This window comes from Stegodyphus dumicola, chromosome 7, assembly GCF_044657685.1.
Source record: "Stegodyphus dumicola isolate Sdum_Otavi_A_Nest chromosome 7, ASM4465768v1".
Taxonomy (NCBI): Eukaryota; Metazoa; Arthropoda; class Arachnida; order Araneae; family Eresidae; genus Stegodyphus; species Stegodyphus dumicola.
The window spans coordinates 121,829,392-121,854,656 of NC_140774.1; the positions used below are offsets into that span (position 1 = coordinate 121,829,392).

The 25,265-nt window shown below is 30.1% G+C and overlaps 1 protein-coding gene and 1 long non-coding RNA gene across 6 annotated transcripts in view; one reads left to right on the forward strand and one right to left on the reverse strand.

The window, feature by feature from the left end:
• Nucleotides 1-20,114, reverse strand: part of LOC118185904 (uncharacterized) — a 189,376-nt gene extending 169,262 nt beyond the window's left edge. For 2 of the 5 annotated variants that reach the window (XM_035355854.2, XM_035355852.2), the window contains exons 1-2: nucleotides 19,872-20,113; nucleotides 2,161-2,335 (exon numbers count right to left, since the gene is read on the reverse strand). In XM_035355854.2, the coding sequence (XP_035211745.2) occupies nucleotides 2,161-2,335; nucleotides 19,872-20,068 (372 nt within the window). In that variant the 5' untranslated portion in view covers nucleotides 20,069-20,113. Of the gene's footprint in view, nucleotides 1-2,160; nucleotides 2,336-19,871 lie in introns of all 5 variants that reach the window. The other 3 variants (XM_035355855.2, XM_035355856.2, XM_035355853.2) reach the window with 3 other exon arrangements.
• LOC146996333 (uncharacterized) overlaps nucleotides 1-25,265 on the forward strand; it is a 343,935-nt gene that overhangs the window by 86,185 nt on the left and 232,485 nt on the right. The window lies entirely within an intron of this gene.

Genomic DNA, 25,265 nt, shown 5'->3' on the forward strand with positions numbered 1-25,265 from the left:
ATAAGATCATTCGCGTTTAAAATGAAAATCTATAGAGAGATATCTTAGCTACAGTATGCACGAATAATTTATTTTCTTAACCTTTTAACTATTAAACGATTGCTTATATTTTTATTAGATTATTTATTTACGCTTTTATGCATGACAGTGTTTTAAGTTAAAAATCAATGTCGATATTTGCAAAGTTTCGTTAAATAGAAACTTATTTTCTCATTTTAATTGTACTATTTTTTTCCTTTTAATTATGGCTTAGGAATCTTATATTAGAAGGCTACAAAATAATACGAAATAAGGCGATAAACACTATGAATTTACCTATGAGTAGATATTCAGGATTTCCAAAAAAATATACTAATTAAGTGTAATTAAGTGACAACTATATTTCCTATATTATAATACTATTTAAAAAGAACACTACACGAGAAGTGTAAAAGCTTCTTCCTCTATCTGCAGTTCAAATTTATCTTGAAATTTAACAGAGAATACTGGCTAATTTATTGGCTGATAATCATTACGAATTTAGAAATGTCTGCAGAACATTTAAGATCTGAGGTCTCAAAATATAACAAACTGTATAATTTTGTAACTGAATTTTAGACTTAACTTACCATTAAAAATTATAATGGTATCTTTTCTTTATATCGTGATACTGCTAAATATTATACATCTGTTAATCTTTAAGCTTGAGCTAAAATAGCATCAGCCCTCTTAGATGTACACTTATGCTAGTCCTTAGCACCGTTAGAGATAGAATAGCGCATTAGCTCATTTAGCCCTGATTCAGAAACACTATACCATTTGAATATAGTATAATTGCTTGGAAGATACAGAGCGATATAGATTGAAGGGCTAAGATTTGCATTATTTTCTTTAGCGAAAGACTAGCAAATTTACTCCGACTTGATATGCATCATTAATGCTGTCAACTACAATGTAATGTCTTTTTAATGTTTGCTTTAAAACCTGACCAAGAAAAATAAGGTCGGAAATGTACAAAAGCAGTTTAATGGCCTCGACAAGAGCGAGACTTGGATTGCCCTCGAGTTTTTTTTTTTTTTTTTCCCGAAAATTACGCTATTTACAAATGAAAGGTACAAGAATTTTGAAGATTTAAATTAACATTCTATGCAATTAAGGTAACATTACTTATATTGCTTCAAAATCTAAATAAAAGTACAATATTGCTAATCTCTGCATTTTCTGTGTATAATATCTTAATATCGCTTGTTTATTTTAGTAAACTAATTTGTTTATTCTGTTGTATGACTTGCTTATTTCAGTACATAGTAATAAAGATGTAAAGTCAACATTTTAATTTTACTATTTTGCAACAGTAAATAATTTGAAACTTCTGATAAATTTTGATTTCTATGTCATCGTTCAAATTTTTATGAAAACTATACTATGGGATGATTATCTTAGATTTTTACCATTCTTCTTGATCACTAAGATAATAAAATGTTTACAGGCTTACAAAACTATTGTAAACAAACGAAATTTGGTTTTGTTAACTCAGATTTGGTTTTGTTAACTATTATTTTGAGGAGTTAATAAAACGTAATATTTCCCAAACAAAATTTTTGACTTTTAGAAATGGCTTGAATTTAAACATAATCATATATTATGCTTAATTACTGCACGATTAGGTCGAAATGTACATTTTATATAGTGTCTCAAATGAGATTTAATTTTTTTAATAAAGCAGGGATTTAGAAGGTAAATTAGATTTGTTATATTTTTCAAAACAAAATTGCTTATTTTATGTATTTTTAGACAATTCGATTATATTTTACGAATATTTTTTTCATTTTTGTATCCGTATTATTCAAATTTTTCATGAATTCCCCACCTTGAAATGCAGGATTTACGATTAAAGAATTAAAAAAAAATCAGTTTTAATTAGATTAAATTAATCTACTAATTTCTTCCACCAATACTGTTACGAAACTATGACTTCCATCATAAGATCTTAAGATGCAGGTTTATGTTCGTATACATTTAAAAAAAAAGGACAACAGCATTTTCCAATACATTATCAACAATCATTTTAAACTTTGATCGATGATTATTATTGAATTAAATTTTATTAGGTTAATATATAAAAAAATATTTAAAAAATTAAATTTAGAGAAAATAAAGTTTTAGTTAATAAAGTCCTACCACCAGCAGAACGGTAAAAGCCGCTAAACACTGGTAGCTCGGTCTGGGGTTCGAGTCTCGACAAACGGGCTGGCTGCATGGGCGTTTTCGTGGTTTTCCCCATCTATAACGCGGGTAAGAGCCAGTCTTCCTTAAAATGACCTCCACGGGACATCCCTCTCTTTCTGTGTAGTGCCTAAGGACGGAGCACGTAATAAGTAAAGGTAATATATTTTCTTATCTCTTTTCTAAAATTCAAATGGATTAAAATCTCCACTGGTATCAAAAATTTTAATGTATTAAAATTAGATGCAAAAGTACGGGAATAAATTTTACGTTATAATTCTTCTTTTCAGTATATCCCGTGTGAATATCCTTTTCCGAGTTATAAAAAACTCAAAACTCAAACATATTCAAAATGTAAAAAATTTAATGCAAATCTTTTAATTTATCTTTTGGGCTACAGGATATGACTAAGATATACATAAATATTAACACATCTAACGTTATATTACAATGCAGAATAGTGCCAATCCAGACAGGAAATTTAAATAGTCACACAGGCTATTAATTCAAATAATTGAAATAAAACTTCTCCCTTAATAAAATAACAAATAATCAGTTTAAAGTTCTATTCTTCCACGCATCGTTCAAAGCATTTTGTTCAGAAGTGACCCATTTAAACGAAGATGAGAGTTTTTTCAATTATTTTTCTTTTTCGCCAACTCTAAGAATTACCTTTTTGAAACAAAAGGAGGCTTCTTTTTTTTTTTTTTTTTTTTTTTTTTTTTTTTCATTATTCCTTTCTTCTTACGGTCAGTTCAGAGAAGATTAAATAATCCTCCCCATGATGTCATTGGGTTGATGTTCATTAATTTTATTCGTCGGAAAGAAATTGTAAAATATATGTGAGACTTCAATTTGTATCGCAGATGCATTTAATTCGAAATTTTGAACTGAAGAAAGTAATCTTCTTGAATTAAGACGTTTGGCTATCGATAAAATGATCCATAAAAACGTAAAAGTTTAAAAAAATATTTTAATGCATCTTCATTTTGATTTACGTAATTGATACAAAAATGCTTAAAATTAAGCAGAGAGAGATTCAAAGAATTTTACTGCGTAAACATTTTCAAAATTCTAATTATGTGCACTAGCTTTAAAATAAATAGTAGCCAGTTTTCCTTTAAAAGTTCTCCACGGAAATATTCTTGTTTTAGATGCTATCCTAATGGGTAGATTTCCTAATGTGTTTAATTCTTAATGTGTTATCCTAATTAGATATGTTAATGTATCTTGTTGTAATCACATAAAAATATCTGCATACTGGATGACTTTATATATTTTAATTCTAAGTAACTCTGCTTTTAAATTGTTTCTGTCACATTAATATTTAACTGAGATTTTGGCGATGGGAGAATTACAATTTTGATGCCACACGCATATCCTTTGGACAGGTTTAAATGCTCTAAAGAAAGTGTACTGATTCTGTTATTTGAAAATATATCGAAATCTATAGGCCTTCGAAATACTTTTGAAGATTAATTAATGAATTCCTGATGCATTTCATTTTCGTTAGATTATGAAGCCTTTTCATATTAATTATTAAAACAATAATAAGAACTAATGAACAGAAAGAGAAATGTTGGCCTTTTTTTTTCCCTTGAGCATCTAAGCCGAGCCTTATCTTCGTCTAAAATTTACATAAGTGCAAGAAATTTGGAAGAAACATGCATAGAATATAACTATACCGTTTGAAATGTGTTAAAAGCAAACTATGAAGAAAATATAGGAATGTCTAGAACCATGAGAACGAATTTCCTTGCTTAATGGAAGTTCTTTACAGTTATCCTCAGTAAAGATAACTATCATTCACAGAGACATTTACTTTGCCAAAAACTCAGTTCTTTCCGCTTATACATACATACATATATATATGTATAGGACTGGCAACTATTTAATATATTTTTGTGTAGGCAAGACTTGCTCTATAGGGGAGGAACTTTTCAGAAGTACTTAAAGTGTTTATATTTTAATTCAGTGCCTAGGATTATTTTAAGCTTACAGAAACAAAATAAATCTGCCAGGAAAAATTTTATTACCATAAGATGGCGTTATCTTCTCTTGACAACGTAAGAGTCTGAAGATAGTAATACGGTTTTTTTTAAGTTTTAGTAATTTATACCAATATATTTTACTTTATTGACTTAATCTTATTTTTTAATCTGCAAGGATTCTTCTAACTCCATTTTAAAATTTATTTTGCAAAAATTCTGTTAACTCCATTTATAATTTTCAGTACCATTAATTTGCTTAAAATGCTTTATTGATTATTTATTCTCTTACTACTTTTCTTTTAGCTTTTAATTTTAATTTAATCAATAATTACGAATTATATCTTATGCATTATGCGCAGGAAATGTTTTTTAAGTCTTCATTACATATTTTTTCCAATTTAAGTATATATGTATATATATAGAGAGAGAGAGAGAGACTTTTAAAATCTTCTCTAAAGGTTCGACGCATTTAATCAATAAGATGGCAAATCTAAACTAGCTATATACAAGAACTATTGAAATAATTAATGATTGTTACAGTATTTTAAAAATGTAGCATAGCTGGCCCATTCATTCAATTGCATGTTTTGCAATAGAAAGTAAAGGTCTTGATACATTTTTAAATTTTACAGGTGAAATGTAAATAATGCTTAAGCGCTTATTTGTGTTAAATAGGAAATTATATGTATCAAGGTATTTTTTAAAAATCCGTCCAAACAAAACAGGTCAGGTTTCACGGTTGACAGCCATAAATGATGAAATGAGCGCAAACTGCACGTGAGTCTATACTTTAACCAGTGAGCTTTGTAGTGCCTGAGTTCTGTTACATGTATCTGAAAAAGCGAATTCTAATTCCTGAATTTTTTTTTAATTTATTAATTTATTTATTTTCTGTTAGCTAGATCTTAACTGAAATTAAAGCAAATATATGTCGTTTTTAAAGGCTGCTAAAAATAACTTTTAAAAAGTACATGGCTTTTAAAAATCGCATAAAGATCGACTGCGTACCATTTGCAAAGAAACTTTATAAAAATTAATCCCAACGAATTATAAAACGAGAATAAACGTATTCTTTATATACGCAGCTTACAAAATTTTAAATTGTCTTGCTTCACTAAGAACTTAAATTTCACAGTCATGTTTAAAGGTTCTACGTGGATTTAAACGTGCAGTGATTAAATAATAATCATGATAATAATAAAAACTTGATTTTTGAATGAGGAAGATTTGTGTGATAGGCCTATTAATAAATATTTCTGTGTTTAGCCTTATTTTTATTCATTGGGACTTTTTTATGTTAAACATTTAAACAATTTATTTTTGAAAAATAAATAAATGCTATTTCGGCTAGAAATAATTAAAAAAACTTTATTTTTTAAAAATAAATGAATATACTGTTTTGGCCAGAAATAATTAAAAACTGACTCCGGAATATTAAATTAATTCCAAAGTGAATGTTTTTCATATTTTGCTAAAATTATAAAGTAGAATTTCTGAATTCGAAAAATTTAAGTTTAATTATATATAATTCAATCAACACTGGGTTTCGCATTAACAATTATTTAACCTGAAAGGGAGACATTTCCCAAAAGTTTGCTTTTCCCACTAACCAGTTTTAATTGAAAGGAAAGCTTAGGAGACAAGGATTTTGAAAGCTGCTCAAAGATTACATTGGAAATTACTAAACCTTTGACAAATTACATGAAACACAGTTACGTATAGTATGCAGTGAAACTTTACAAAAATCAATAAACTATTCTGATAAATTCTAAGACGTAAATGACATTTTTTTTATCTACACAGTTCATAAAATTTAAAATAATCTTGCCTCAACAGGAATAAGAATTAGATTCAGAATTTTTTCAAGTTTTCAAAAGTTTTATCTCTGGATCTTCAGAAGTTTATGAACCTTACGAATAATTTCTTTAATGCTACTTCTAGATAACGACCCTATACTATTTGTTAAATTCGCTCATCCTTAGATTTTTTAAAATTTTACGAACTTTAAAAATGATTTCTTTTATACTATTTCTACATCGTGAAATCTTTTTATTCTTTATGGAAACAAGAATGGATGTCCGAATTGAAGTTTTCAATTTTTTAAATGCACAAAAAATTATTGTCGTAACAAAAATTGTGAACGCACAGAGACTAAATTATTGTAGCTGTAACAGCAAGCTTTCAGAACACCCAGCAACAGGTAATTTACCTTTAATGTCGAATTAAGGACAAGCGAAGAACAGGCACATCACACAAATCAAGCTTTGAGAATAACATTTTTATAAGTTTCCGCTCCTCGCAACACATCTGCTAGTTTCGGGAAACTGTCGGTGACTTTAAGCCAGTATTCCCGGCACGTGCCCGGGTCCCTTAAGGGTGATTCGAACAAGTACCGCGAATCATCGTCTCTGCCTCGGAGCCAGTTTCTTCGCACTTCGAACTAGGACTACCCAGTAAGTTGAATGGGTTTTCTAGAATTCGAATTAACGTCCATTAACGTGGAAGTTATCACAATATTTCGAGCAGATGGTAGGTGGATGATGATAGGTACTCGTTGCTCTGCGGTAAAAACGTGGTGGCTGAGATCTTTCCCGAGCACAACTGATGACTTGTTTGCTGATTTATTGTCTGACCCATATTCAGTTTTATCTTAATGTATTTGCACACTATCCGAAACTGCAGTTAGCGAGTGCGCGTGGGAAGTTTCTATGTCTTTAATGTGTTGAAACAAATATATTTCCGCTAAGGAGATAAAACGATTTTTTTTTGGCAACCTCGAAAAAAAGTATAGTTTAAAAGTAAGTCTAAAGTTCTAGGGCTGAAATATTCAACTTATCTCAGAAAAGTTTCTGACCGATAATTTCTATCAGTGTAATATATACCAGCATGCTTACTCTAATACATATTTTGCTAAAGAGAAAAAATAATAATTTAATTTATTTATGCTATTGCGGATGCAAAGATTGAATAACAAGAAATTTTTATCGCAGAATGCAATCACCAGCCTATTAGAAAGTAATTGTTTTCTGTCATTTCTCAATGTAAAAAGTTATTTCGTATTCTCTGAAGTGAAATCTCAAATTTTAAGGTATTCTGTTAAAAACATATTAAAAATCCAAGTAAGTGCTAAAAAGCAGAAAACTGTTCAAACAGTTGTTCAAACAAATCAAACCATACACTTGACTCCTATGAACGGTATCCAGCGACTCCTATGAAAAGTACCCAACAAATTGCTAACACATGAGAAATGCGTACTGCACATAATAAACGTGAAATTTGTAAAAGTTGTAAATATAAAAGTTGTTTTCTTGATTTAAAGAAAATTTTTCTTCATGAATTCAATCCTAAAACTTCACAGATGTTGAGGACTTCAAGTTGTTAAGTGGGGGAAATGTACTTTTGAAGATAAATTAAAGAATTTTCTTTTCTCTCTCTTTTTTCGTAAACTATATTTGTATTAAATATATAATACTCAATTAGAAACCTAATAAACTGCAATAAAATTTCTGTAAGTCTGACTGAACAAAACATAGAATTCAAAATTAATGCTAACTTTTCGCGATAAGTCAAAATTTCAATTAATTAAAACATGCTTTTTCTTTTCTCTGCTTCCTTCAGAATAAGCTTTCGAAGTTCGACTATATGCCAAGCTTTAATTAAACTCTGATTAAATAACAAAACTTCTATTAAAAATTTATTACTATTATTATTATTACTGTTTTTCTTGTTGTTAATAAAAGTCTGATACATTATTAAGATATATCTGGTTAAAACTAATGCATATTTATAATCAGATTTTAGTACCAAATACTATTCCTTCTCTTAAATCTTTAAAATGTTCTTTTTATTTAGAGTTTTCTGATTAAAGTTACAGTTTTATCAGCCTCTTCAATACTTCTTGCAACTTTTTAGGTAAATAGTGTATAAAGCTGTATATAAATAATTATATAAATAGTAAAGAAGCTATAAAGAATTTTTTTTAATTCATAGAAACTATTGTTATTGTTCCCGTGCGATTCATTTTCAGTTTACGTCCCTTGGCTTGAAAACTGATTTAATGTGTTATCAACTTTTAAAACAGTAACTTCTCTTCCCTTTAAAAAGTTGGTAAACGTTAACGTATTCTATTTTAAATACTTTTCTTTTAAACTCTACTAAACATAATCGATTGAATGCTATTGAACTAAGCCTGATTTAAAAATCAGCGTAATTCCAAGATATTGAATGAAATAAACGTTATATACTGAATAACAAAAACTGCCCGCCGAATGTTGTAACTAACAAGTTACAATAAAAAATTTGAATATCTAACTAACTTTCTTCTTTGTGAACATTGTAATCTAGAATTGAAAGTATTACAAAACTTAATTTCTTAAGCTTAGGCTTCGAGTTTATGTGGCTACGAAGTATTGTATATCATCCGCAATGTGATGATGCGCATTACTCAAAACCATTTTCACATGGTTCCGCGCCCACCAGCGGCCGAGCGGTAAAGTCGCTGAACACTGGTAGTTCGGTCCGAGGTTCGAATCCCGCGAACGGGCTGGCTGCATGGGCGTTTTCGTGGTTTTCCCCATGTGTAACGTGTATACGAGCCAGTTTCCCTTAGAAAGTCCTCCACGAAGGCATCCCTCCCCTAAGGCAGATAGCCCTCGAGGCTTTGCCATAATCACACACACATGGTTCCGCAATAATCTAAAACTGGTAGCCCCTGAAGCAATTTTATGCTGCCCGCCAAGACATTCCAGTTATGTATTTGTTGCAAAGATTTCAAGATTTTACTTATTTGAAGTCCGAATTTATATTAGTTTTCATTTCCATGAAAAACGACTATGAAAGTTGAAAGATTTGAAGATACAAATTTTAATAACTTTTATTCGTACTTGCGAAAAAATAAATAAGATCAATTATTAATTTTTGCCTTGAGAAAATTTGCTTTGTTTGGAAATATATTTCTATGTGAACAGCTTTTTCTTACAATTGGAAATTAAAAAGAAAAGGACCGGATTGGCCGATGAGGATCTGCAATGCGTGATGATAATTTCTAATAATTTCTCTCCACGTCTATCAACTTACCAGAATATAATGTCATGCTTCAGTATGAAATAAAGAATTTGAAATTAATTGCTTCAGTATGAAATAATGAAATTTTGTATTAATTGCATAGAAATATACTTAATTTCATTTATGCGCCGAAGAAAAATTTAATAAATAAGATGTGGTGTATTTAATTATGGCAAAGCACACTAGGGATATCTGCCTAAGGGGAGGGGTGCCTTCGTGGAGGACTTTCTAAGGGAAACTGGCTCGTATACACGTTACACATGGGGAAAACCACGAAAACACCCATGCAGCCAGCCCGTTCGCGGGATTCGAACCTCGGACCGAACTACCAGTGTTCAGCGACTTTACCGCTCGGCCGCTGGTGGGCCTAATAAATAAGAAAAAGATTGTTATTTTTATTCTCAAGTTTTGTCCCACCTGTTTGTGTCCCTACCTCTCATATTTTAAAATACAACTTATAGTTGAATGTCAAAGTAGTCTTAATAAAAAAAAGTGTAAATGTCTAATCTTTTTAAAATCAGAAGTAAATTCCTAAAACATTTCACTCTTTCTTTGACAATAACTTATATTGCAATAAAATTTTAACTGCGAAATATTCAAAATATAAGCTAGGATTACTGTGAAAAGATAATTAATTAACTAAAATTTATTTGAATAAATACAGGAAATCTTCGTTCCTGCTTTTTTATTTTTATTTAAAAATCTCATTTTTAGATTACTATTTTAAATCGCTGCCAAGAGAAAGATTTAAAAATCATTGAATCGGGGACATTAAATCCGATACTTTATCTCAGAGTTTATATTGCAAGATTACATTTAAATCTGTTTGGAAACGTCTAAATAGAAGTAAATATGAAGCTTAAACTTCAAGTATGCAAAGCAGAAAAGATTTAATCTAGGAAAAACTATGCTATATAGCTATACACTTTGGCAATTCTCAAGAGAAATATTCTTTAATTTTTTATTTGAACACAGCTTTTAAAACAATATATCACATTCCATAATTTTAAATGACTTCTAAATTTCTCTTGAATTTTGCTTCGGATTTCTTAAACAAGGGCAAAAAAATTAAATTGAGTTTAAAAATAATTTTCAGAACAATCTAATAATGAGTAAACTCATTCGTACTTCCTTATAAAGAGTAATGGAAGTACTGTAAGCGCGAAAAATTTCAGGTATCATATTTCAGCAGAAACCGTTCCGGAATCCATTAGGACTATATTCCCCCCTTTTTTTTCATGACGTCTATATGTACGCACACAATAGGACTCTTTTCCCAAAAATGGATTGTAAAATAGATTTAAATGAATTCAAAATTGATTGCTTGATCGAATAAAAAACAATAAGTAAATTAATTTTTTTTATTTGATCAAATTAATTCCTTTCGAAAAACATTATTAATTAAACTTCTTCCAATGATTCAACATACGAATAACAAAAAATTTTAATTGATAAAAACATATGATTTGATATAATGAGTAATAATAATAACAACCTTTCTGACCATAATATTTCATTCCTCAACTAAAATGATAACATTATTTATACACATCGATTTTACTTCATGATGCACAAAGTTCCCACAAATTATCTGGCGCGCCTGAAATGTGCTACTGTAAATTATTTAACATTGTTACGATAAAGGGTAAACTTGTGGTTAGGCAACAAAATGGAAAGATTATTGTTATTCTACAGACTCTATTTCAGCTACTGACCTTAGTATAAGCAAGTTTTCAAAAGCATCTTCGCACATTTTTCGTGCTCATCCACTATTAATATCGGGTAGGATATTTCAAGCACTTTTTCAAATATACTTTACACACTTTTCGGTATTTAAAGTGTGTTTTTGCGCGTAAGTCACATTATTACTTTAAAAAAATATTTGTGTAATGGAAATATGTTTATCTTCGTCATAAACTAAGCAGATAAAATCTTTAATCCTGGTGGTTTTGTCTTAATTTCAGGTAGAATAGAAATTCTTCCTTCCAAACAAATAAACTCCCTACTTTGTTTAAGCATTTTCTTAATTATAATCTCATATTTGCGTTTTAGATATTAACATTAAAGGCGCTTAGACCACAGTTAATAGGATATTATATTAAAAAAAATCTTCTGTGCAGATTTTAGTGTCTTACTACGTTTAGATTTATTACGAATGCTCACATACAACGTTTCATTGAGAAACGATAAATTACCTGCTAGCTACAAACTCGAAAAATGCGTTGATTTTCATAAATTAAAGCTTAAAATTCGTGCCAAAGCTTCATATTCCAGCATCTTGCGTAACAATTTCATAAATATATTCTGATATTCAAATTACACTTTTTGATTGCCATTATAGAATCAAAATGATAAATATTAAAACTTTTTTAAAACAATTTTCAATCAAAATTTTCGAAAACTGAGATTTGAAGTCAGGTAGTTACATTTTACTTCTGGTTAATGTCTGAATTATTGCCTGAATTAGTGTCTAAATAAGTGCCTTTTTATTTTTGATTAATGTCTGAATCAGTCCCGCTCAATTTATTTCTAACATCTGCTAAAATACTTTTTTCTTAGCAAGTTGAGTCCATTTTTTTAATACATTTGCCTTAGGTTCATTGTAAGCTGAAAAGCTCAAAAAGTGCTTCGCGTTTAATAATATTTTTAGCAAACTGTAATTGAAATTATTGTTAATTAGATCTGCTTCTTTTTAAAATCTTTTATTAAAGCGCATACCTTATCCGTTTTTTTTTTAAATTTAAAATAGTTAATTTAACTGTTATCATTTAAAATTGTATTTAATATGCGTTTAAACTGTTAAAGTATATAATTTACTAATTGATCTTAAAAAATGTGAAATTTCAAGGAGAGAGACGGCTCAAATAACGATTTTTAGGGATTTATTCATGGAATTAAATGACATCTAGATTTTAATTCAATCCTCACTTTTTCAAAGAGTTATGATCAGTTAAATTTCTCTTCCCCTTAAAAAATTAAGATATTATTAATTAAAATATTCGATTACAATTATCAAGCTAGAAATGAATGCTAGAAGTATAACAATTTTGTTTTCTGAATGCATTTTCAGAGGCGTTTTACCTTACATCATGGAGTTTCATACGTTTTCTGCTCTTGGTGAAGTAGGAAGGATGAAAACTTGCTTTTAAAAATGCCGAATCTTCTTAAAATTGTGTTAATATGTTAATCTTTATGTTTTCCTTTTAATATACAGATACATTATATTTTCAAAGTTTCTTTTTAACGAATCTAAACTGATTTTAATACTCATATGGCTCTAGATCATTTAGAAATAAATACACACTATTTTTTAACGTAAAATGTTGTAAAATATGAAGCGGAATGTTCTTTTGCGTTATAGATTAAACTCAAAATATTAAGTGTAATATTAAACGATAGATTTATTCCTGATGAGGCACCCAAGCCTTTAAAATACTAGTCTAAACTACCACATAACTACCATTTACCTGAGGCTAGACTTATTTTTGAATTCAAATAAATGATAAACATCTATTTATAATCATCGTTAACTCTAAATGAAACCGTAACCAAATTTTCGAGTACCTAACCCAAAACTTAATCTGGAGCAATTAGTGTTCGAACTCGTGGTTATAAAAAGAAACAATGGCACGTTTATTCTAAAACGGGAGGGGGATATCTGAGGGGCCGGATGCGGTCAACCGAGTGACCAACGAGAGAGTGTGTGTATTTGTTTTCAATCAAGCGCGCGACTGTTCGGATGACGGCGCGCGTCGCATCGTTGCCTACAATAGACCACGCGCAGCTAACGAACCTTGACCAAAGATTCTACTGTGAGGTGGTCAGTAGTTTTCTCTCTTCCTTTCCTCTCAGGAGTCCAGCGTTCCACAAGTATCAATATATTACTAGCATTTATGTGGTATCTTCGAAGACTTTTCGAATTAAGCAACTGTCATGATTTATAGAGACCCAAAGTACAACATAGAATGGATGGAATGTTGAACAAAGATATTTTTCTAAAAATCTTTGTAACAGCATCAATAGCTTGTGGTTAGTTAAAAAAAATCAGCTTTATATATCACCGTAACCGTATGAGAATATGGTCAAGGAATGCGAATAGTGAAAAGGTAACAAACGCGGTACAAATGTATCTGATACATTCAGCACGAAATTCCACAATATTTGATACTTATGCTCACAGTTTCTCAGAAATGTTTGTAAACAAATATTTATTAAAACCGAAAATACCCATCTGGTATCCTGTGCAAAGCTACACATGTTTATTCCCTTTTTCGTTACTTTGATTTGCACATCCTACTTAATATAAAGTGGATTTGTTGACGATTTTCTCATTCCCAGTTTACCTCTAAATGTGTGTATGGGCTAAAGAGCTTTATTTTATTTATTTATTTTACGTAATGCTCATTATGTCACATATAATGCATGAAAATATTCTACTAAAAGGGTCATAACGGTTTTAGTAAAATATCAATCAAAGGTAAATTAAAGCTCTAAGAAAATGCTTCCTTAAAATGCTAAATGGCATAAACTAACTTTAACAATATAGAAGCAGAGCAAAAATTTCTATTTTTTAAAGCAATTTATTATTTTTAAAGGAACGATTATATGCGTTAACATTTTATTAACTGTTTTGACTACACACATTTTGTCCAGCATTAAATTTTTGTCGTGTTTTACTTTATAAAAGATGCGTATTTTATTGTAAATGTGTTTAATTCAATCGAAAGTTATAATTTTTTATTAATAGTATCGATTTCCCCAATAACTTTAATAGATAATTTTCTATGATATGTAATTTTAGTTTATACTATGCATAAACATAAACTACATAATATTTAACGAATATACGATATGGGTTAGGAAATATGCGTTACAAAAATTTTAAAACTTCTAAATCTAAGTAATAAGGAAATAAAAATAATACAACATTCTTTATTCAATAATGTTAACTATTTAAATCTAGGAAATGAATACGCCAAGTTACTTAATTAAGATTCTAAAAATGAAGTTTTCGCGTTACACAGTATAAGTTTAAAACTGAACAAGGAAAATTTTGAAATGTAAATAGCTAGCTTAACTTTAAACCATGATTCAAAGCCAGCTGCTTTTGCATATATTTTAAATACAACACTTTTAAGGAAACATTTTGATGCTCAATTATAATCATAGTTTTTAAGCAAAAACGATATTACTGTAGTAGGAACTGTTGTAACAAATGCATTTGAACTTTTCGCTTCCTTTGATAGAGCAATCTAGAGATCACTAGTTAGCGATTCTTGTTGTAAATTCGTATGATCATATTTTTTAATTAATTCGTAAACTACGCATGAGTGTAAAATTTTGTTTTCATCTTGCTTGCAACTTAAAATCTGGAAGCGTATTACTATTAGAATTAGAAAATAAAGTATTTGAATCTCATTAGTATTTTAAACCATGATCGCCTGAAGGTGACAAATCTGGCGAATAAAGAGAGTGTCTGCGAAATAGAACACTTTGCTTTATTAGAAACTACTTGAGAGAATATAATTATGTAACCGCGTACTGTAGTGCAGCGGAAATCAGATATTTGGTTGAGTTTTTCCAGGGCAATTGCTCTGAATTCTTTTCAAAAGTCTATTACAAAACATATGGAATTCACCATCTGTTCCATTAGAACAAATTTGTTGTGAATCATGCTTTTCTAATCAAAAAATGATCATGATGCTTATTTGATAATTCTGAAACAAAAAGCCATCGCAAACTTTTTCCAACTCAAGGAGACGATTGCCATTTTACATAGGATCAAACACGAAGCAATGTATTTCTTTTCAAATTACAATTTATTTGAAAGAAAAAGGGAAAAAATGGCGATTCATTCCTGCTTACTAGTAAAATTTATTGAAATTCTTTATTCCATTTCAAATCCATGATAGCAAATCTTCTCTGGGTCCAGCAAACTATTAACTAGTTAGGCAGTTCTATCTGCAAGTAGATGGTATTTTAGGAAAAGCAAGTTGATATATCATTGTAAAAAATGTGGTCAATGATTTGCTGGAATTTATTAAAAAAATTAGTCTTAAAACTTTGTAATCGCGCTATGTATTTAAAAAAGACTAGCGCGAATGTTATTTTCTTCATTAAAATACAAATGAATAAAATTAAAAAATAATGAAGAGTATAAAGGCCATGCATTTATTTACTACATTCAAGCTAAGAAAATTAAACATTGTTACTTCAAGCCGAGAAGACTGTATTAAGATTTTAAAGTTTTTTTTTTTTTTTTTTTTTTACTTTAGCTTTTAAATCAGCTACTGTAATTGCAAATTTATTGTAAGTGAAAAGAAATCTTTTAAAATCAATTAGAATCTTAATACGATATAACCACTAACGTAAATAGAAACTACAGTTTCTAATGTTAAGAAATAAGTTACTAATTCTTTAGATTAAAAAACAGTAACTTAAGAGATAGTTTGCGCAGAAGTAAATGAAAGCGAAGTTTACAGTGTAGCATTAAATAGCCAAAAAATTTTTGAAATATTTGAGAATGATCTTGTAAAAAAAGGGGCATAGAGTTTTCCTATGTTTTCTGAAACCAAAATATTTGTTTGAGAAAACAATTTTATATTTTAGATCAATGTTTTTCAATAGATAGATCTATATTTTAAGTCATTTTAAATTCTGCATGATAGTAAACGTGTACCTTGTTAAAAATTGTGGTTTTGTTAAAACTCTCTGTTAAATTTAATAACGGTCGATTTTCTAAGACCTGTAAGTCAACTGTTAATACAAGTATCAAAACGATATTTTTACAATTCTTTAAGCAAATAGCACTGTGCTTCCACCGAATTTTGATTTGCATGGCAAATCGAACGGGGGGAAAAAAAAAATAAACAGAATTTGTTTTGCTTAGAGACAAAAATATCTGCTTGATAAACTTACACAAAACAGTGAAATTGATAGTTTCAAGACTCGATTATTTTTAACATCTGTATTATTTTTCATAGCATATAAGAAGAGAAAAGTCTGTAGAGGTTCATGAACCGAGACTGATTCCTTTTTGAAGGTTTAATAGTTTGATATATTATTTTAACTCGCGTATTTGTTCTATTATTTTCTACACTTCTTTGCCCTTGCCCCCTTCTTTTGAAAAGACTCTTTATTCGAAAAGGACGTTTAACATCATAGTAAATTCGCATTCCAATACTTTGCATACTTTGAGATTAATTAAAATGTCTTGTTCTAAGTTAAAAATATCCGTATTTGGAATTTATCTGATGATTCGTAAATTAATCTGTCTTTATAATTTGTTATTTAGATAAAAATTCTTTTTTCTGTCTTTGTAAAAATTTGTCACGATTTTAAAACATATATTGGCTTTTATATGTAATTATGTCTTGTATATTACACGATCTTGAAGTTTTTAATGTTTTTTTTTTTTTTTTTTTTTTTTTTTTTTTTTTGCAAAGAAAAGAGCTTTAAATTAGGCATTAAGCAACCGCGTTATGTATTAGCACTTTGAGAGGGTTCTTTATAAAAGCTATTATTAAATGGTCTGAGTACCTTGCATTGAAGTAAAATTAAATAAATATTTTCGAAATGTAAATAAAAAGAATTATTCTTAAGTTAGCTTAATTTATAACAATAATAATTGTTTTTATTTTCTGTGTTTTTTAATAGCCTCGTCATCTAACAGAGTAATATTTTCAGAATCCCATTTTCAGAAGAAGAAAAGTTTACGTATTCGAAAATATACATTGTATTAAATTTATTCTATAATATAATTGAAATTTCTTTACGCTACATGAAGACTTCATCAGGTATAGAGTCTTGAAACTTATTTATACTTGTCAGGACATAAGACTCTATAACGCTAAAGTGAAATGTTCTAAAGAAAGAATTTTTGCTGTTCTTCTTAAAGCCCAAATAAATATTTAATCTATTAACTGAATTTCAAATTCTGTTAAGTCAGATTTTATACGTTCTTTTAATTTTTCAAAGCTTATAATCGTTATACTCTAGCAATTTTTTGTTTTAATTATCATTTTTATACAAAGTTCTTATAGTTTCAGAAAGGGGAAAAGTACAAACACTTTTTTTTAAATGAGCTAATTATAGCAACACATTTCCCGAGCCTCAGAGAAAAGACTAATCATTCTAGTTAATTCCATCTCAATTTGCCATTATGACCCAATCAAAATTAGGCTGTGAAAGAAAAAAATCAATGACTGAACGCAATGACATTTAATTACAGATTTTTTAAAAAAATTTCCTTGTTAATTAATTTCGAGAAAGCACTCAAGGCTTACCTGGTAGAGAGAAAGGATGCGTTCGCGGAGAATGCAAATGAAATCGGCTCGTTTAATTTTTGAAAGTGGGTTTTATCTAGATGAGTTAAATTATTTAATGTGTAATTAATTGGCTATCTGACAGTCCAATTTAAAGGATGTCACAAATAAATAAAGAGTAACCCGACTCGAAATCGCAGATTTGTAGCAGCAGCGTATTCATTAATAATCGTCGAAAAAATCAGATAAACTAGTTCTATATTTCAGAAGTGGCTATCACACTGCATTTGCAACAAGAAGAGAATATTTAGCATGATTGCGCATTTATTAAAAGCAAAATTATGGTCATCACCGAAAATTCATAACTTAAATGTAGAATTCATAATTTAAGTTGGAAAATTCAAACACTTTAAAATATGTAAATGTTACCTATTATAATAATCATTTGTTTTGAGCTCTCCAGTAATTTTCTTTGAACTCTCCAGTAATTTGTTTTGAGCAACAAATTACTGGAGAGTCCCATTCTCGATTTAATCAGAATCACAAATGTCTACAAATCAGTTTCTTAATTAGGTAATTAGTTTCTTTAGAATTCACATACCTCTAATCATTTAACATTTAAATTCATGCCAGAAAATATGTAGTTCATTTGCTTTATAAATGCTGTTATTTGTGACGAGTAATTAAATGCATTTTGAATTTTGTGATCATTTTATCATATCCCCATCAACGAAACTGCAATTTTAGTGCTGACAAGGCAAAACACCTCTTCCATCGATGAACTGGCGAGGGAGAGGGGAAGAAGTTCTTCACTCCAGCAGATTTATAAATTTTGCTAATTTGTTATTTAGATAAAAATTCTTTTTTCTGTCTTTGTAAATCCTTTATTACCTGTAAGATTTCTCTGCTGACAAGATGGTTCATCGTGAACACCGTACAAAATCCTCAAAACTTGATTAATTTTCTACGCGAAACTGCCATTTCCTTAATAACCCAATTACTGGGAATCAAAAGCCACAATAATTTTCCTCCCTATTTTGGTATGGATGATCTTCAAAGTTTCACTCATGTTTTTGAGAACTGCTTGTGTACTGAGTATCTTGTAAAGAATCAATAAACCTATTTTCCAAATTGGAATGTTTTCCTTTTCTCTTTATCTCTACTTCAATTCTATCAAATTATGAACTTTCAAACCACGAGAACAGCAGTCTTAATATCTAATTTTATAATCGAAAATGGATAAATGAAAATTTGGAGAAATGAAAATATTTATATATGCGTTATTAACTAACTGTGCCTTAGATATTAAAGAGACAAATAAATATTTTTCAAAACTTGAAAGCTTATTTCGTCCTTAAATGCGTAAAAATACACATGTTAATTGTAGAAATAACAGTCACACATTTGTCAGTATACGATTATTATTAGGTTAATAATTCATCAGAGCAATAGAAAGCTTCACCCATCACCTGAACAAAAATTACTTACTGCCGTAAAGGAACACTTGACGCTTTGCACGTGGTTTGTTTAAAAAGAAAGATCTACATATACGTTATGCATGAGGAATCATTATGCATATATGTTATGCATGAAGACATTAGTATCTGAGAGACGTGTGCGAAGCAAGAAATATTAAATGCTTAGTAAAAAATAAATTAAAAAAATTCTGCATAGTTTTGAGAATTTAAAATTCTGAATTCTAAGCTAATTATAATTGTAAGAGCATCAGCATTAATTTCATTATCAATTGGAATTTTATACTAACTTTGCTATTAAACTGGCAACGGGTCTTATCTTATTGTAGTTTTATTTATTGCCCAGTCTGAAGCTAGAAAGTTGCTAAACGCATTAATTTTAATTTTCGGGGCCTCACGTTTTTATTTAAAAAAATTACATGTATGTTAGCAGATTTTCAGAGATGTACTTTATTTTCCCTCCTTTTTTGGTATAAAATTGCTTTGTTTTCATAGTCTTTTTTACAGCATTCCAAAGTTAAAAGAAGTTTTAATTAATTACAGCGGTAATTATTTATGCGTGACTCTGATCGTTGTTTACACTCCAGTATGGCCAAAAGATTTTAATAATCACACTAACCAAAACTAAATCCAAAACTTGTTAGTTTAGTCTAGCAGCAAACGACAGATGATCGTTTTATTTGTTTCTCATTCAACAACTTAACAGTTGACATTATATATTATTTTCGGGCAAGCGACAGATATAACCTTGAGCACACGCGTGAATTTTCCTTCTATAATATATCAAGAGTTGCCTTTGCGTGTGATTAAACACACGAGTTTGTTTAGAAACAGAAAAGGAATAGCAAAACTAATTGTCAACAAAACCTCACCTGCGCAGAAACGAAATCCTGTGGCCCCGTAATTCTCTTTGTGTGGCGGAATCCAGAAGAAATTGAAAACAGCACTCGGGTAAGAGCGGCGCTGTTAATCCAAACTTCGTGGGACACCCGAATCCTACGGCACCGGGACTTGTACTACGGACCACTGGCTGCGTCCCTCTCGGCCGGATTCCGAGGGACCTTTCCATTGGCCGTGACGTAAAATCCCAGCTCCGCCCGCCACGCGATCCGCCCCCGCTGTCCCGTTCGCGGATTGGGCCGTTCCTCGTCTTCATCTTCGGAATGGCGACGCATTCGATAGCGACTGCAGGGATCGTTGTCAGCTATTAAAACGAGTTCCAACTCCGATAAAAATAGCCACACTTGAATAATGAGGTGCGCCTGTCGAAAGAGATAAAAAAAAAAAAAAAAAAAGAAGATAATAATAATAATATCTCTCATGCAGTTTTAATGCAATTTTTTTAAACGTGGTAAAAATAACTCTTTCGAGTTTTCAAACATCTGCAACGCTTTTCAACTATAGTTTTTGCACACTTTTTTAAATGTCGCGCTGAATATTTCAAACAGTGTCCCGTGTTTTACCATCGATATGAACATTAGCACTGGCACAACAAGCCAGTGCTAAAGCAGCCTTACTTTGGAAGTGAACAGCCCATTGAAGAAATCCATTACTTACATAATGTAAAGAAATAATGTAGTAGAAAAACACGTACATATTTACATAAAGAAGTTTTAAAAAATATTTCGAAGTGTTCCAATCAAATTATGCAAGTAAAAAGTAGCTAATGAAAAGTACAAAATATAAATGGTGGTATCATAAATCAAAATTATATGATGCACGCATGTTCGATAAAATTGTCTTTCATTTAAAATTACTTTTTCCTTGTAAGTTTCTTGCTTGTTTTTGAGAGATTTTGCACTGTTGAATCCAAACATAGCACTTATTTTTCCAGATTTAAGGGAACCAAGGAATTAATCTCTCTTAGAATCTCCACTCTTTTATCCTCAAATTTAACAGAGAGTTTCATAAGAAAAGATGAGACAAAAATCTTTTTCTCTTTTGCCTTCTAAAGCTTCAAAAAGTAATCTGAGTAAATGGTGCCATATTTTGCTTCTAGGTAAAAAAAAAAAAAAAAAAAAAAAAAAAAAAAAAAAAAAAAAAATTACTTGGTGATGCAATGATTTTTCCTTGCTCAACTAGTCCATTCCCGTAGGAAAAACTATATTTGGACAAACCTTCTTGCAGTCCTTTCAGTAATGCCGCAATCAGCATAAATTTTCCAACGATGGTCCTTTTCAGTGAGTTTTTGTAGCAATGTTCAAATATTTCATGGGTGCCTTTGATGTTTAGAGCTACAAGAATAAAAGAAAATTCATTCTCATGAGAATGAGTTAGACTGCCTTTGAATATATTTTGGAAGAATCGATGACAATATATAACAACTAAAAATTTAGTCGCTGGATTTGCAATTATCTTACGATAAAAATTTTTCCTTAAATAAATAGCCATGCTTCTTTTGCTTAGAATTGAAGTTTTGCTATAAACACCAATGTATTCTAAAAAAATGGCTATTAATATCGTGTTTTTAAGATAAATTTTGAAGTAAAGGGGACGTACTATTAACATAAATGCAAATATTTTGTTTGCAGAAATAGAATTACCTTCTCAGAAACCTCTCCGAAATATTTAGCTGCCATTTAGTCTGCATGTTCTTCTGTAAACTAATGATCCAGGTCACAGTTTTAACAGCATTCGCATCTGGAGCTTCAAATGCACGTCTGTAGCTTTGTTCTTAGGTTCTATTAACTAGGACCTAGGAGACAATGCAGTATTTCCCACCAAAGGGAACATAGTTATCAACAGTTTTATACTTTTTCAGTACTAAACAGGAAATATTTGAACATAAAATAGAATTGGCAAAGATGTACACGAATGGTAAAATTGGCGATCCATATCTTTATCGATAAAAAACTAAAATATTTCAGTGTTTTGTATTGTTTATATATGCCACACTAGAAATTAAAATACTTGGATTAACTGGAACCGCAGTCAATATGGATATTCGGAAAATCCAAATAAGTGGTTGTCTTTCCTTGTAAGTCAAATTTGTGATTATTATTCTATTACTGATAAGCTGCATTTCTCGTTTTATCATATTTTAATTCAACAACGAATGTGCGTTAAAGTAATAAAATATCTCTATTTTCATAAAGCAAAAGAAATCTTTTTTTTTTTTTTTTTTTCGAAATCATTACCGTATTTACTACACTGGCCCATTTTACATTTTAGAATAAATTATTAGACATAAAAATATAGAAGAATATAGGATGAGAACTCATTTGTTTCTGATTAGAATGAAAAGCAACCTACCGAATTAAATTCAATATTTTATTATGAGACAGAAAGAATAATTGAAGAAAAGTAATGATACATTCTTAACCTAATAAAATATTTTCTTTCTCCTTTCCTCATGCCTTCGTGGTGTAACTGGAAACACACTAGACGCGTAATCTAGAGGTCCGGGGTTCAAATCCCGGCGAGGACATTGCACATTTTTCCAAGAAAGTCTTTTACAATATTTTTTTAATGCCAACCAAACGTTCTTTCAAAGTTCTGCCATTGTTCTGATGAAATGTTCATCTTTAAGGAGCTACCGAATCTGCAGACCATAAACAAATCAGCCTTTACATTTTCAAACAGTCTCCTTCAGTTGGCAAGGCTCTAATCAATTGCTTCGTAAAATATAGCTTTACATGCAGAAGTGGAAATATAATGTACTTTCTGTCGACAAGTGAGATAGGAATGTTTGTATCATCTGGTTTAAGATCAGATCTTGACGGCCAATTCACTGCATTCAGTGCTTCTCGCAAGCTCTGCTATCCCATGCACATAAAGAATAAGGATGCTTGGTATATCTGCATTGCTTAGACTTAGACGCATAACTCATTCCAATTCAATTGAAACAATATGAACAACTTAAACAGGTAAATTAAAAATTTTATTTATGTAGACTCTAAGGTTAAGTATAGTGTACAATCTCGTGGCGATCATCTAGATGATCACCGCTAAAAGCGACCAGCATTTCTGTGAATGTAAGCAAACACCGGTATTGAATAAATATCACTTCTATAAGATGACCACATCTGTAGAAACCAAAATCATGGGGAATCGTGTGTAGTGGTCTAAGAAACTGTTCACTGGGCGAACGTATTTAGCTGTATCAAAATTAAAAAGCTTCTCGCTTCCCCTTGTGGGAAGCAAAATGTTTGATTCAAGAATAGAAGAAAAAAAAAGTAGGTCCATGATCAAGCGGGACATTTTCATAACAGTGCTCAGGCATATAAATGCTGGCACACTTATAGATAGATGAATTTGGAACTTCAAAAAAGTAACCTTCATAAGGGTAGCGGCGACTTTATGTCTGTGCCCCCGTATGTAGGTTTAGTTTTTCTTTGAATTACGATTTAGGTTTGAAAAAAAAAATCGGTCTTGTATAAGAGTGCTCTGGCATAGAGGTGCCCGGCACAGAGAAGTTAAAAATTAATCTTCATAATAAGGGTGAGAGCAATTATATGCCGTGGCACCTCTATGAAGGTCTTTCAAATTGCGGCCGAGCACCTTTATAAGAGCGCACCTTATGAAGTGGCCCCGAGCACCCGAGCAAACAACAAAAAATTAAAGTATGTTATTTCTCTAATGTTTGTAACTTACATATTTGCCGAGCATTGCAGAACCATCTGTATATTATGCATGTTAATGTAAATTAATTTAATAACGTCTTCAATACAGAGTAATGTATTGTATTATCATTTTGAATTTGTTTGAATCAACTAAAATACATATTAACTAAAATTAAAACACATAAATAACTTCATTAATTAATATAAGCTTAATTTTCATTGCCTTTAAAAGAACAGGAAGGATAATTGTATCTCCTGATACCCGGAATCTAGTAACTAGACAGTATAAATATGAGACCTTACCCAATACCTTGAATCTTGGTAATTAAAACTTACAAAAATACATTTTTTTAAAACTTAAAACCCATTAAACCTGTAAAAGTTTTTAATTATATTGGCAAAATTGTCTATCCTGTTGGGAATATATGAGTAATAGCATAAGGTTAATTACGATAGCAGGAAGATGATATATGTTTGTGAGTTTACGTTTCAGAGTTTGGCTAGAGCTAAGAATGTTTCAAAATATCAAGTTAAAGAAAAAAGTACTGTACTCATACTGAAAACTGTCACAACTAAGAAAACTGATTGCAGCACAGGACTCTTATAACCGTATCCTACTTTCTATTAATTTCAGTAAAACAAGCTCATTATCGTCAAAAATCAGATATAATTCAACCTCAATTTAAATTCTGTTAGCATATTTCCATTAAACAGTAAACTATTGGAGGAAAGATGAAGAGGTAAAGGGCATTATTATTAATATCATGTAAATTTATGAATTACAGATATCTCGTTTTTCTGTTTTAAGTTTCTCAAGGCCTGCTTTGTCTATCAACAGGGGAAAAAAAAAAAAAAAAAAAAAAAAATAGAGCAGTTTAGTTGTTTTCTTCTATTTACTACGTAAAAGTATATATGATACTTTTAAGATTTCTTGTATTGTTTCTTTAATATAATATAGCAAAGGACACTAGATCTACCTACCTAAAGGAAGAAATATCTTCATGGAAGAGCGAAACTAGATCTTATTCACGTTATTTCGCTGAAACATCCATGCAGTAAAGGTTATTCCACAGGATTCGGAGCACGGAATAAATTGCCAGCATTTAGCACTTTGCCAATATTTATAAAATGTAAAAGGAAATTCTTTTTAAGCATTAATTTAAAAAAATTCAGAAGACAGGCTGAGATTTTGCATAATCAAATGAAAACGCAAAAGAGATGTATTTTATTTTTATTGAATTTTAATTCCTTTATTTATTTTATTCTCGATGTTGGCCAAACTTTTCGGCCACTTTACAGAATGTTAATAGATAGCTACAGGTTCTTGAATAACACTGTAAAATTCCCGACAGGCAGCTTTTGTAGAAAAATGTAAATTAGACAGAATGCTCAGATTTACAATAATCTGAATAGTCATTGCTTTATTTTTAATTTTAAAATTTATTTATTTATTTATTTTTACTTTAGTTCTTTTTAACACTTAAAATTCTTTTGAAATTATCCCAAATAATTTCCTCTTATTTCGATAATTACTCTAATTGGGAAAATTCTTCGATTTTCTAGGTATGCAAACATCAGTCTGAATGCTGTAGCCATTTAATACAGGACAACAAAGGAAGAAGTAAGCAAAACACGCAAAAGTCACCAATGGTTTTACGTGCATAATCCGCATAACTTACTATCCCAATTTCATCCCTCTGACTT